Consider the following 14,545-nt stretch of genomic DNA (forward strand, 5'->3'; position numbering starts at 1 on the left):
TGTACTTCCATGATGAATGTCTCATCTTTTTGAGAAGAGAAACCAAGAATGCAATCTTTTGATCAAAACAAAAAAAGCTGAGCATTGCTAACAAAAATTGAAGTATAAAATGAGTCCAAAAATCTCCCATACCGTCAAAGTGCCGGACTGCCATATAATGTTTCAATAGTTGATGTCACGCTTTAAGAAAATAGAAAAAAAAAAAAAGAAGAAAGAAAAGAGCTTATAACGGAAAGTGTCGCATGTGGATGTACTAAGCTCAAACCCTTTCACTCTTGTTCACACCACTTCAATATTTTATTTCCTCTTTGTGAGTTGTCATCGAATCACTGACTTAGATGAAATGGACATGGATATTCACCTTGAACGACTACTAGCACCCGGGCATGCATCCTAGTTGTCTGATATGCATTGAACATGATTTTAATACACGGGATCGGATTAAGTATTGATCGCCTTCAAAATTAAGATAATATGGATCGATAGTGGCATGGATCAAGAAGATAAGTTTGTCTTAATTTTCCTTTAAAAATAGGGTTTTTATTTTTACTATTTTACCACTTGTCTGTACAGTTTCTATTGGATATATATTAACAGTGGAAGTGTGGAATTAAAATCATCAAAAATCCCATATTGTAGTGGAAGTGTGGAATTAGAATCATCGAAAATCCCATATCATCTGGGGATGTGTTATGATATGTCCGCAATGGAAACCTAGATGTAGAATAATTGAAAATCCTACATCGCCTTAGATGTGCTATAGAATACATATATGATATTACCACCTTTACATGGTATGATACATTTTATACGATTTATTTGGGAGGTAAGAAGCGCCTTTGACATCTCTTTATCCGAAAAAAATTTCAATGTGAAAACACATAGACAAAAGACTAATGTTTGCTGATTGTGCTAGGCTGGCTTGTTACTTCAACTTTCATCAGAAGTGAGGTAGCTAGCATTGTATGGAACCATTTTAGTGTTATTTTGAATTTGCCTCTTGCTTTTGAGAATTTGCTTCTCTCTTGGATGCTATGGGTAACACCAATCACAAGGCACTTCAATTTCGTCCATACGGTATTAGCACAATATTACGATAATCAATGGGTAGTGGTGCTAATATGGATCCGGTGATCCCATATCGATACCTCAAACCCTGCAGCTAGACTCTGAAGCATGATTCTAAAAATTGGATTGGATCGCTTAGTATTAGTTGGATCGAAATAGTATTGGCCTTGACTTATTCCCGATCTTGACTTTTTCAAGATATAGTCCCAAGATAAAAATGTGACAGAAAATTTATTTTTATTAAAAGTAAGGGTAAAATTATTCAATACGATCTAATCCAGACCAATCCAAATCATAGATCTAGGTTTTAGTATCGATATGCAGATTCGATCAAATTGAATCAGTGTATTGATTACTTTTGCCTTTGTTTTAAAAAAAAATATATTTTTTATTATTTTACATCTGAAACATATGGGTAACGAGCTAGATCAATTAATTTACTTAGATATATCTATTGATTTCAGTTGATACTTATATTGAGACGATACGATTAATACGGCTGATATGGTACCAATATTTAAAACAATGATCCAAATAAAAAAATCGGCCAGGGTCCAATTGATCCGAGGCCGAACCCGAGTTTTAGAACCATGTTCTGAAATCATTAGGGATTTAGTTCTAAAAGGAACAATTTAAGTGGGCCCCACACTTGTGGAATCTTTGTACAGAGTCAAATTTTAATAATGACAAAGTCATTGGTCAAACAAATAGTATTCCCTTCCCCACTCCTTTCAGATTGAGGCCAACCAGATAGGAACAATCAAAACCGTTGATACACGATCCTTGATACACACCCATCACTGGGATTTAGCTCTACTGTAGCGCAATACAGTCTTCGGTGCACATTCAACGCTTAGAATCGTCTTGCTTACCTGTGATTGCTTTGAGTCCGTGCCACAAGTTAAATAAATAATTAAAAAAAAAAAAAGAAAAGAAAAAAAAGCTAGAGTTCCAATTGGAGTTGAATATCCCCTCCAAAACATTTATAAAAAGCCCCACTCTCTTGAAGAAGAGATTCAGTTTCAACTTTCTAAGATCCCCCAAAATTCTCTGAATCAATGGCGAGTAGGGATGACAACAACATCTATGAAGGTCCCTCAGATCCACAACTAGTGAATCGCCAGCGATCAAAACAGAACCAGGGGAGGGAAGAAGAAGAAGAAGCACAACTTACAGTAGAGCAGATCTTTGAGAACAAAAAGGTTCCTTCATGGCAAGAACAGTTAACCTTAAGAGCCTTCGTGGTGGGTTTGTTTCTTTCAGTCCTCTTCAGTTTCATTGTCATGAAACTCAACCTCACCACAGGTATCATTCCTTCCCTCAACGTCTCTGCTGGGCTTTTAGGGTTCTTCTTCGTGAAGTCATGGACTAAGTTCTTAGAAAAGACTGGTTGGCTCAAACAACCTTTCACAAGGCAAGAGAACACCGTCATCCAGACCTGCGTCGTTGCAAGCTCCGGAATCTCCTTCAGTGGTACGTTCTCTCTTTCTTGTTTCCGATCATTTGATGAGTATCGCCGCCGAGAGCGGCGGTTATACTGGTAGTTTTCTTTTCGTAAACGTCTAACCCCGACTTTAACGGTGATGAAACCGAGTAATGAAAGGATGGAATTTCTATCCGTTCTCTATACTCCTTGGGTCCACATGGATAAAGTCTCAGTGAGAACTGAATTTCTTGCCGTCTTTGTAGAGGGTAGACCTTTTTTCTTTGCTAGACGTGGAGGGTAGACCTTAAAAGCTGTTTGTAGTATAAAGTTGATTTGTTATAGAATTTTTTTTTTATTATTGTTATTTTATTTCGAAATTTATTATTTCTTAGGATAATAAACAATTGGGACTTGGGAGAGTAGCATCTCTAGCTGTATACAGATTAACTCTTGACTTTTTCCTACGCGCAAAAAAAAAAAAAAAAAAAACTTAGGATGGGATTAGAACCAAGGTTCCAAGTTGTATCACTATCAGCTGACACTGATCCGATCTAAACTAACTATTCATATCTTTTCGAAGGTAAAACAATAAAAAAATTGTACATTTAAAAAAAAAATCAAGAAAAAACTGATCGATACTCATTGATCGAATCTGATCTGATCGAGATCAGTATCGATAACTATCAATATCGATACCAAAACCATCCCCTAAATCCGTGATTAGAACTCTATCCAAGAGATGGTTTTAGTGCATGATATCAGATCTAGCATGTTACTTTCAAAACCGATATAATATTGATATTGATATAGTATCAGTATAAATTGTTATTGATAATGATCTTTTAAAGGTAAATTTGACTGTGACAAGGATGGATCAATAAGCTATCTGGTATCATGCACTAAAACCAATACTATGCCAACACTCACATTTGTCAATCGCTCTTATCTTTTTATAAAAAGACATTCCTGTCCCTTATTATGGGGAGAAATAAGATGAAATAAATACAGGGAGAGTTGGCATAGGCTAAACCCCCGGACAAAATACCAGTTCTCTTTGAAATTAAAATCGAAACCGGTTGGAATTTATTTAGGTTTTGTTGAAAGCTGGATTTTTTTCTGGTCTGGTTTAGTTTCTATTTCAAGGCTGAAACCATCGGTTGAAACTGAACCAAGCCTAATTATCTATTTTCAAACAAAATCAAAATGAACCAAATTACAGATAAGTCCAAACCGATTAATATGCTTTTTTTCTGTGGGATCTGTCCTACTGTAATAGTTGCGGTGGGACCCATGATATCATTACTCTTGGAAGATAGTGATATTTTGGCGTGGTTGGGGATGACCAGTAAAGTGTGAAAAGTGACCTACCACTCACCTTTCCCTTGTGGGTTTCTTGAAAGTGTTAAAAGCTATAGTTCCTGAAAAGCCGAAACTGGCGTGAACTGAATGATATACTCCAATGGTACCTTCCAATTTATTATGTTGGGTTTGTTGGGCTGTTCTTTTCTTAATTATTGTTGTCTTATTCACAAGTCACATGGGTGGGGAGTTCACAATCCAAACCAGCCCCACTAATAAACATGAATTGGAATCAGTTGATTTGGTTCAGAATTGATTTTATTTGTCTTATTAATCAATCAGCTTATAAGATTTTTTTTAAATAATATCAAGATTGAATGAGAATCATTGAATTTTCACTAAAATTAGAAGAATGATGCAATTTTACTTTACGTTAAGGACATAAGTTTGTTTCTATTCTCAAAAGATTTTCCCCTCAAACCCGTTTATAAGATAAAAAAAATCTAAGACCATTGATTCATATCAGATCTCTTTCGAAATCGATGTGGGATCAGTCTCTATATGACTGATATGAAAATTAGTCAAACCCAATCTAAATGGAACTGATTGTTTTCCTTTTTGAATGCCCTTATTTGAACGGGCAATGAACAGCTTTGGGCTTTTTTTAATGGCCTCAATTCTCACAAGTCTAATTTGGGTGTTGGATGAGGTGACCAGTGGCAATAGAATTTTGAAAATTCTCTACTCAGCCACCACCGAAAGTGTGAGGACCAAGACCATTGGATTCATTGTCAAATTAAGCATCTATAAGCAATTGCGGCATGGGTCAAAATTGAACGAATAGAATTGCAGTTTTTGTCACTTTGTTTAGATCTTATGTTCAGACCTTAATGGGATTTGACTTTTTTAATTGGTTGAGCTCCTTATGCTAAGGGTGAGATGGTTCTCATAGGAGTTGGCGCTGACCTAATTCCTGTATGTGGGGGCATACATGTACATCTAGGATTAGTCAGGCCAAAGGTCTGGACTAAAATTAGTTAGTATAAAAACTGGCTCGGGCTGACATCAAGGGTCAGGTCCGATTAAGGTCTATGCCTGAATTCTTTACATGTCTTATTAACTGGTTTGGAAACTTTATTATTGTTGTTAATGGTGTTTATGGTTTAATTTTCAATGATGAACAGGTGGTTTTGGGAGTTATCTCTATGGAATGAGTGAGACTATAGCAAAGCAAGCAATAGATTTTAATAACGCTCAAAATATTAAAAACCCACAAATTGGATGGATGATTGGGTTTCTCTTTGTTGTTAGTTTCATTGGCCTCTTCTCTGTGGTGCCTCTTCGGAAGGTAATTTTAGTCAAAACTCATTCATAAACTTTAGTAACTCATGAAAATCAAAGCATCTGTTATATATGATCAAGGTTAGGCTCTATATCTTGGAACTTGAATTTCTGGTCTGGGCCGTCTGGCCCAATTTATAGGTGAATATTGAGCCTGTGCCTAGGCCTAGTCCAACTCTAGTCCATTGGTCTTATAAAAATGAGCTCATACGGTTTTGAATTTTAGACCCATATAGATTGGGCTTGTCTAGTTGTAATCAAGACTGGTCACATTATCCAATGAAAGGGTGCAAGTTTGGGCCTGAGAACTTGGACTCTCCCTGAGGGCTGGCTAAGGTTGGATTTTTCAGGCCTGAGGTTAGGGCTACGATTGAGGTCTCAGGCAGAGCCCAGCCTGGTTCTGTTTTTTGTTGAGTATGTTTGGCATAAGGCAAGGGAATTTTATTTATTTATTTTTTTAATAGTGAGGTGAATTGACTTGAGATAAGGATAATTCTAACTATGAATTATGATGATTCTTGAAAGTATTAGGGTTAGCTGGGTCAGGGCCAGCCTAGTCCTAAATGGAATACAGGGTCAGAATCAATAAGGGCCAACCTGGCCTGACCCAATCAAGGCGGGCCTGGGCTGGGCTGAGCCCAACAGATTTGCATCTCGGTTGAGGTTTTTAGGCCTTGAGTTGGGGCCAGGGTGGCCCCATTATAAATATTAGAAGACCACAAGTGTTCCTCTTGTTGGGAACAAAGTGCAGTAAATAAATGGTCTTATATTCATTGAAAATTGTTGATACCTGAGCTCATGATATAACACAGCAGAATATCATTATAAACTTCAAACTTTAACTATTTCTTCTGTTGCGATTATATGTTTTGATCTTTATGATTTTTATTTCTGTTTGGTTTCAGATCATGATCATTGACTTTAAATTGATATACCCAAGTGGCACTGCAACTGCACACCTTATAAACAGCTTCCATACTCCTCAAGGAGCCAAACTAGCTAGGTAAGACTCTTTTCACAAAGCTATATTGGAAATGAATAGCACAAGGAGGGTGGGTCCTCATTAGTTATATTTTCTCATATTCCCAGGAAACAAGTCAAGACATTGGGCAAGTTTTTCAGCTTCAGCTTCTTGTGGGGTTTCTTTCAATGGTTCTATACTGGTGGGGATAATTGTGGATTTGAAAGTTTTCCTACATTTGGTCTCAAAGCTTATGACAACAGGTAATTAGGATGTTTTATAATTCAAACAGGGTTATTCATAAATGTATATCCTTATTGTCTAATTCTAAAGATGGAATATTGATATCTTCTGTTCTTTATTTTGTCTGAAACACAGGTTTTACTTTGATTTTTCGGCAACTTATGTTGGGGTTGGGATGATCTGTCCACACATCATAAACATATCTGTGTTAGTTGGATCAATTCTGTCATGGGGTGTTATGTGGCCTCTTATAGGTAATAAAAAAGGTGTTTGGTATTCTTCAAGCCTCGAATCTAGCAGTCTCCATGGCTTACAAGGTTACAGGGTAAGGTTCTGCTTCTAAAACACCCATTGTAACTTAAATATCCTTAATTAGTCTCAGAAAAAAACTAGGACATCATCAATTTTTATGTGTTACCCAAAATATCATAAAAGGTTACTACTTCACAATGATCACCATTGTCTGTTATGGGCTAATCTCATTGTGTGAACTCCACCTGTTGGTTAAAATGATTATGAAGGTTCAAAAGCTGATGAATTAGTTCAGTTCCACTGTGCATTGCAAGTCAGACTAATCTTGTTACCTCCCCTATCATTTGATAGATGTAGGCTCCCCTAGTAGTGAATGAAATGAGAAGTTGGAATTAAAACAAAAATTGAACGTATAGCATTCTAATCACTATGAAAAATGATTGTATAACTATCTAAGACAGCTTTCTAATCATTTCATTACCGATAATAATTGTCCAACTATCTCAATAACTTGGGGGGTCTAAGGACGGGCCTCGTTGCAATGGTAAGTTGCTCCATTGTGACCTAGTGGTCACGGGTTCGAGTCAGGAAACAGCCTTTCTGCGAAATGGAGGTTAGGCTGCATACATTATGACCCTCCTCAAACCCCGTAGTGGCAAGAGCCTGGTGCATTGGGTACTGCCCTTTTATCTAAAAATCTTACTAAATGTGCTTATATTTGCATTGGAAGCTATGACAAAAGGTAAGAAAGCTACTAGAAAAGTTTAATTATTGTATTTAGTAACTTTCTGAGTTAGTTACAAAACAATGATTGGAATAGTTTTCATTGTCTTTGTTTTAATTTTCAATTCAGTTTTTGTAACCAGAGGGAGCAGTAGGAATTTACTCTGTAGTGGAAAACCTTTTTTTTTATGTCAAATTGACAATTCTATGATGCTTAACTGCAGGTTTTCATCTCAATTGCCATGATCCTAGGAGATGGTCTATACAATTTTGTAAAGGTGCTAAGCCGAACCCTCATCAGCTTGTCTCGAGAAGTTCGTGAAAAAAGAAATTCAGTTCTCCCTGTTGCCGAACGCAACTCACCTGCAAGCCCACCTATGTCTTTTGATGATGAACGTCGAACCATACTCTTCCTCAAAGACCAAATTCCTTTATGGTTTGCAGCAGGAGGCTATGTTACTATTGCTATTATTTCCATCATTACACTTCCACACATCTTCCACCCACTCAAGTGGTACTACATCTTGGTCATCTACATTTTTGCACCCATTCTAGCATTTTGTAATGCGTATGGGTGTGGTCTCACTGATTGGTCCCTAGCCTCCACATATGGGAAGCTTGCCATCTTCACAATTGGTGCATGGGCAGGGTCATCACACGGAGGGGTTCTTGCAGGTCTTGCTGCTTGTGGTGTCATGATGAACATTGTCTCCACTGCATCTGACCTCTCTCAAGACTTCAAAACAGGGTACCTGACCTTAGCTTCACCAAGGTCAATGTTTGTGAGCCAAGTGATTGGGACTGCAATGGGTTGCGTTATCTCCCCATGTGTCTTCTGGATCTTTTACAAGGCTTTCCCTGATATGGGTCAAAGTGGGTCACAATACCCTGCCCCTTATGCACTTGTATACCGCAGCATGGCTATGCTAGGTGTTGAGGGGTTCTCATCTCTGCCTGCCCATTGCCTTCAACTTTGCTATGGGTTCTTTGCTATATCAATTTTCATAAATGCAATCAGAGATTCTGTAGGAAAGAAGTGGGCTAAGTATATCCCGCTCCCAATGGCCATGGCAATACCATTCTACATCGGGTCTTACTTTGCCATTGACATGTTTGTTGGAACCGTGATATTATTTGTGTGGCAGAAGTTAAACAAGGAAAAAGCTGATAAATTTGGGCCTGCAGTGGCATCTGGTCTGATCTGTGGCGATGGGATATGGACTTTACCTAGTTCGATACTTGCTATAGCTAAGGTGAATCCTCCCATCTGCATGAAGTTTCTTTCGAGGGCGACAAATATCAAAGTTGATGCTTTCTTAAACTCCTAGTTAAACTGTATGTCTCTGCTGGATAATGTCCTTGTATTTTTTTCAAATTGTGCATGTAGTTTTAGATTTTAAACAGTAAATTTGTTGGGACAAGATCTCAGTTGTTTATGTACCTAAAACTCCTCAAATTGAACTGTTAGAGATTTTCCATTCTATCAAAGTTCATGAAATGTAATATTTTGAAAGCAGGTTGGATCATACAATCAAACATATATGTCAATCTCCTTTTCTTTTACTTCTTCACAATTACTCTCTAACACAACTTGTGTATGTGTGTGATGCATTGAGAAGAAAAAAAAGTTATCATTATGTACTATTCTTTATTAAAGAACCTATGAGACCAGCAAAAAGTATTGGATCTGTTTGAATCAACATGGAGAGTTTAGAAGAGTTAATGGCTAAAGTGATCAAATGTATCACAAAGCATAATTAGCTCCATATTTCACTATTATGCTCCTGATCGAAATGGTGGGTAAGTATTAGTTTGTATCAAATGTGTCATGTATATCCTCATACAGCTCTACCTTATCTGTCCAACTCATTCTCACAACCAAAACTGTAATCTAGGAAAACAGGAAGTTAGTTTCCTTTCAAGTGGAATTGATTAGCATTGACCAACGAGAGAATTTCCCCACTCTTTTGTACATATATACCAAATAATTCTTAATGAAAATTATTGATCTTTGATCACCATTTCTACAGTTTTACATGGTATCAAAGCATATCCATTTTTAAAATTTTCCCACCTTTCCTCATCCCATGATGGCTTCCACAGCTTACTACTTCCTCCATTGTGACCTCTTTGCCTCGGCCGCCACCGTATGCAAGGATCTCCATGATCAGTTCTCTGCTTCCAATGCTCCATGAATCTTTTCATTCAAACGAACTATTGTTACATTGCAAAGACACAACGATTCAGTTGCCAAATATTATTATGCATTGAAGAGCTGCTGGGATGAAGTTGCCACCTCAATCCTCTACCTTCTTGCGCTTATGGCGAAAATTGAACTCTTACAATCCATTTCTAGAATCCACAACTGATGCAGTTCTTAATGGGTGTGAATGAAGTCTATGCCCCAATACGTAGTTAGATTCTTCATTAAGATCCCCTACTGAGCTTAGGCTGTGCCTACTCTCTCATCCTCCATGATGAATCTCAGCATCTATTGCAGTTACCAACCACCAATAAAGGCTTTGCCTTACTCATACCTCCATCCAAGGGAGAGGTTCCGGATGGCTCTGTCAATGCCACCACTCGGCCACGTTCCAATGATCAGCATCCACGTTCATGGTATCTATGATGTCTGTTACAAACTTCATAAGTATCCTCCTCATTATTGGATCACATGATGCTCCCAACCTCGTGACGATAACTTGGGCACTCCTGTCACGACTTTGGCTCCTTCTTTACGATAAACTCTCTCATCGCTGATTAGTATAAACCACTTCTTTGTCTACTAAATGAGGTGGCTGTGCAACCTGTTGCCCATCTTACAGGTATTTCTCTATGCCTTACCTTTGCTATTCATGATTCCTCCATTTGAATTCTTGATATAGGGGCGACTGATCACGTTACATTGTAAACACCCAATTTTTGTCACCCAGCCTGACAGTGCTGACATACAGGGAATGATCAAGGTTCGTGCTTCATATCGGAAGGGAATTTAGGCCTTTGGTGATGATCTAGATGTTGGCAGTGACTCGAGAATCACCCCTAAACTCTAATTCAATCTTGAACCCGGTAATGGCTCGAATAATCTTGAAACCCTAATACAGCCTGAAAACCTTAATTTGGCTTTAGGCCAATTTTGGACCTGGTCTTGTGGCATCCGATAGTAACATGTTATATACTGATGAATTGATTCTAAGTACTCTCTGATGGTGCGGGAACGACATTAATAAGGATTTATAGAAAACCCCCAATTTGCAAAAGGGAAAAGTCCCCTCTTTGCTATTCTCGATTTTTTATAAGCGGATAAGGAGATCAAAACCCACACCGATACATTGCACACAAAAGTTGAGCCATCGAATCTCCTAGAATCGCTCCCGGAGGTCAAAAGGGGGATTGATCGGTCGATTCGAAATCAGGAAGAGAGAAAATAAAAGGACAGAAAGAAAAATAGAGAAGAATAAGAGAGAAACGAGAGGAGAGAGTGAGAAGGAAGGAGTGGGGCGAAGAGATTCCTCCACCTCCCATCCTCAAAAAGCGTTCCAAAGCTTAAAGTTATCACCAGAGGCCTAATTTCCCCAAGGAAGAGAAGCAACCAACTGAGGCCAATCCCATTTGAGTTAGGGATTCCATCAAAGCCACCAAAGTATCAGCCAAGGTGTGTCCCCCTCTTGGCCAGGCACAAGGGTCAAAGTTAGGTATAATTCCTCAATAGAGTAGACATAATATAGACTTTACATTAAATATAGCATTGTATATTAATAACATAGTCATGCTTGTGGGTTAGGACATAAAAGAGGAATATTAAAAAATCAGCATCTAATAGGAAGAAAGACCGGTTCAACGTGGTGAAGTGGGTGCCTAACACCTTCCCGACTTCATAACCTGGCTCTTACCCTAATCTTTGTACTAGATTGAGTCAATCTTGGGTCCAAGGCCCTAACCCTAGGTGGCGACTACAATTGTTCATTATTGTTATTTTTAGAAGATACTCAATGCTAATAGCCCCTGCAAAAAAGGCCCTGCCACATGTCTTCGAGCGGGGATGCTACGGCACAGGGCAGGTAGGCGTGGCGTGTAACCCCCACAATCGCGACTTCACTGGGGATGCCAAACTTCCAATATTAAATGTTACCATTACATGCAAGGATATTCCCCTTATTGTATTTGTATGAAAACATGTTTGGCTAACCCATGTTTGTAACCGTATGCACTAACCGCATTATGCATCATGCTCAAAGTGAAATCATGTGATAAGGATACCCGGTAGTGCTAGCACCCTCGGGGAGGTCAGTGCATGATATACTAAGTATTTTGAGATTGCATGATACCTGCTTCTTGTACAATGTTTAAAGTACAATCATACGGCGAGGATGACCGTTATCATGCCAGCACCCTCGGGGAGGTCCATGAATCTTGTGGCATTCTGAGATCGTATGGTAGTACTTTTTGCATTATACTTTTGCACACACTCCTAGTACGGTTCCATCCAACAAAGGGAATGACATCTTGATGGTTCAGTATGTATGATTCTGGGGTGGTTCCCATCAAATTGTACGGGATGCCAAATCATTAAGGATGTGTATTCCACGAGTGTCCAGAGGAAAAAGAATCATCAAGTGGGATAAATAGCAGAGAGCTGAACCTCACAACATAGTTTGCCAGGGTCACCGTATTTGTACTAAACTTGTATGAAACATTTGTTTTTTCGAAAAAAAAACAAAGAATAAAAAAATAAAAAGAAAAAATTTTCTAAAGCCAAACCTTCTTTGTGGATCAGGCACGATTCCAAGCCCAATAGATCCCCCATCATCTGTGTGGGTTCTTCAGGGTAGCTGGTTGACTTGCATAAGTCCAATATCACCCTGGTCAGACAGTCCTTTGTCAGATAGTTGGACTTCAGTCAAGATGGAAGCTCTTGCTAGGGACCTAGTCAGTGGTGAGGCACCAAAGCCAGCATGGGTTCATCCCTTGGTATGCAAGCTAAGATGGCCGAATTCAAGAAGAACGTGGCATAGATCCTACAGGGGATTAGGAACCCATTCAGGGTGGACCCTGTCCCCAATTAGAATGAGAATGTTACTCGAAACCCGACAAAGGTAGATCTAATTCTGCATTTAGGAGAACGAGAACGGCCCAGGGTAGCCACACTAAGAGGAACTTCCGTAGTACCTAAGGCTCCACCTAGGTTTGTGATTGATGTGGAGGAGGAAGATTTTTCCACCCATATGCAAAGTGAACTTCTACAAACAAAAGGGAAAAAGAAGATGAGAGAACACCTGGGAAGATTAGAAGGCCTAATCTGGAGTGGTAAAAGCCAAGAGGGGTAGGCCATAGATCCCAATGAGATGAGTTTCTTCTCTGGGACATGGGTTCCCAAAAAGTTTAAATGGCAGACCGATCGGTTTGATGGGTCAGGAGACTCTAAGGCACATTCATAGATTTTCATGAGTATCGCCAAGTCATGGCAACTCATCGATGAGCAGATGGGGCAGGCATTTCTGTTAACGTCGTTAGGGTTGGCCTTGAGGTGGCTAACACAATTAGAACCCGCACAGACTCAGAATTGGGGAACAATTGTGCAAGCCTTTACCAAACAATACTCATATAACACAGAGATTGATGTCAAACGATGTGAGTTAGAGACCTTAAGGTAATAGCCGAAGGAAGGATTTACAACATTTCTGATGAGGTTTCATGACAAGGCCGCCAAAATGGTGGATCACCCTTCTGAGGCAGAGCAAGTGGAGATGTTGATTGAGAATCTCTCCAAACCGTACTATGAGGTCCTTTACTACCAACATTTTATGCTTTGATAGCCACAAACACCCGCATCGAGAGCAAGTTATTAAGGGATGCCCAGTATCAAGTAGTGCCTCAGAACTCATGAAAGAATACATGGTTTGGGCGAGGGAAGAGCTGAGAGATAGGCACGGTGAATGAAGTCCTACATCTAGTACCCCAATTCAATCGATCCATAGTACTACATTTTTAGGGTGGGTAAGAATCTAACTGATTCTAGTCAATCCAGAGTTCCAGATTGGAAATCTTTTGGCTTGGGTTTCTTGTTTAATATATAATCGGAATACCATTGGATGTCAAGAAACCTTTTGGCTCGGGGTCTCTAATTTAATACAATCGGAATACCATTGAACGACCTAAAAACCTGGTTGGCTTGTGGTTTCCAGTTTAATACAATTGAAATATCATTAGATGGCCTAAAGACTCTTAAACCCCTTTTCAACACTACACATCCAACATCTACCCTACCATGTCAGTCGTCTCCTCTCGAGCCTGATCTTATCGCCTTGGGCCCTAGTAATTCTCCTTCTCCTTCTGTTGATCAGTCTCTTGAGTTGCCTATTGCTGTTCGTAAAGGCATCAGGTCTTGTACTTTACATCCTATTACTAAAACTATTTCTAATGACTCACTCTCTTCTTCCTACTAAAGTTTTGTGTCTTCTCTTCCTCTGTGTCCATTCCTCATACCTAGAAAGAAGCAAGTGCAGACTCACAATGGTAGGCAACTATGGTTGAAGAGATGCAGGCTCTAAAGAAGAATGACACATGAGATCTGATGTGTCTTCCCTCATAAAAGAAGGTAGTTAGATACAAATGGGTCTTCACAGTAAAACAAAAGGTTGATGGTACAGTGGATCGGTACAAGGCCAGACTTATTGCCAAAGGCTTCACATAGACTTATGAGATTGACTACCAGGAGACTTTTGCTCCAATTGCTAAGATGAACAAATCTCATATTATCTTAGCTTCTGCCGCAAAATTAGATTGGGATCTCTAGTAGTTAGATGTGAAGAATGCCTTGCTTCATGGGGAACTTGAGGAGGAAATGTATATAGACATTCCTCCTGTGTTCACTTGCTCCAAAACCCAAGGGAAGGTTTACAAGCTGAAGCGTGCTCTATATGGCTTGAAGCAATGCCCTCGTGTATGGTTCAGATGTTTTCATAAGGTTATGGTTGCTACAGGTTACTCTCAAAGCAATGCCAACCACACTTTGTTCATCAAGAGATCTAGTGGGAAGATTGCTATCCTAATAGTCTAAATGATATTATTGTTATTGGTGATGATCTGACAGAAATCTCTCATCTCAAGAAATACTTGAGTGAGGAATTCGAGATCAAAGGCCTAGGACAAGTTCGTTACTTTCTCGGCATTGAAGTTGCCAAGTCTTCTCATGGGATCTACTTGTCTCAGCAAAAATATGTGCTTGATCT

At 39.1% G+C, this 14,545-nt stretch overlaps 1 protein-coding gene across 1 annotated transcript; it reads left to right on the top strand.

The window, feature by feature from the left end:
* Positions 1-1,985: 1,985 nt before the first annotated feature.
* On the top strand, positions 1,986-8,876 carry LOC122066056 (probable metal-nicotianamine transporter YSL7). Its single transcript, XM_042629876.1, has 6 exons — positions 1,986-2,541; positions 4,978-5,141; positions 6,040-6,137; positions 6,224-6,358; positions 6,474-6,663; positions 7,538-8,876. Exons 1-6 carry the CDS (start codon positions 2,127-2,129, stop codon positions 8,639-8,641), a joined length of 2,106 nt encoding a protein of 701 aa, XP_042485810.1. The 5' UTR covers positions 1,986-2,126; the 3' UTR covers positions 8,642-8,876.
* The last annotated feature ends 5,669 nt before the right edge of the window (positions 8,877-14,545 follow it).

This window comes from Macadamia integrifolia, unplaced genomic scaffold (genome assembly GCF_013358625.1).
Source record: "Macadamia integrifolia cultivar HAES 741 unplaced genomic scaffold, SCU_Mint_v3 scaffold2204, whole genome shotgun sequence".
Taxonomy (NCBI): domain Eukaryota; kingdom Viridiplantae; phylum Streptophyta; class Magnoliopsida; order Proteales; family Proteaceae; genus Macadamia; species Macadamia integrifolia.

Coding starts and splice junctions, on each gene's coding strand:
- LOC122066056 (XM_042629876.1), top strand. CDS start 2,127: ATGGCGAGTAGGGATGACAACAACATCTATGAAGGTCCCTCAGATCCA. Junction 5,142..6,039: donor CTGTGGTGCCTCTTCGGAAG/GTAATTTTAGTC, acceptor GTTTGGTTTCAG/ATCATGATCATTGACTTTAA. Junction 6,359..6,473: donor CTCAAAGCTTATGACAACAG/GTAATTAGGATG, acceptor TCTGAAACACAG/GTTTTACTTTGATTTTTCGG.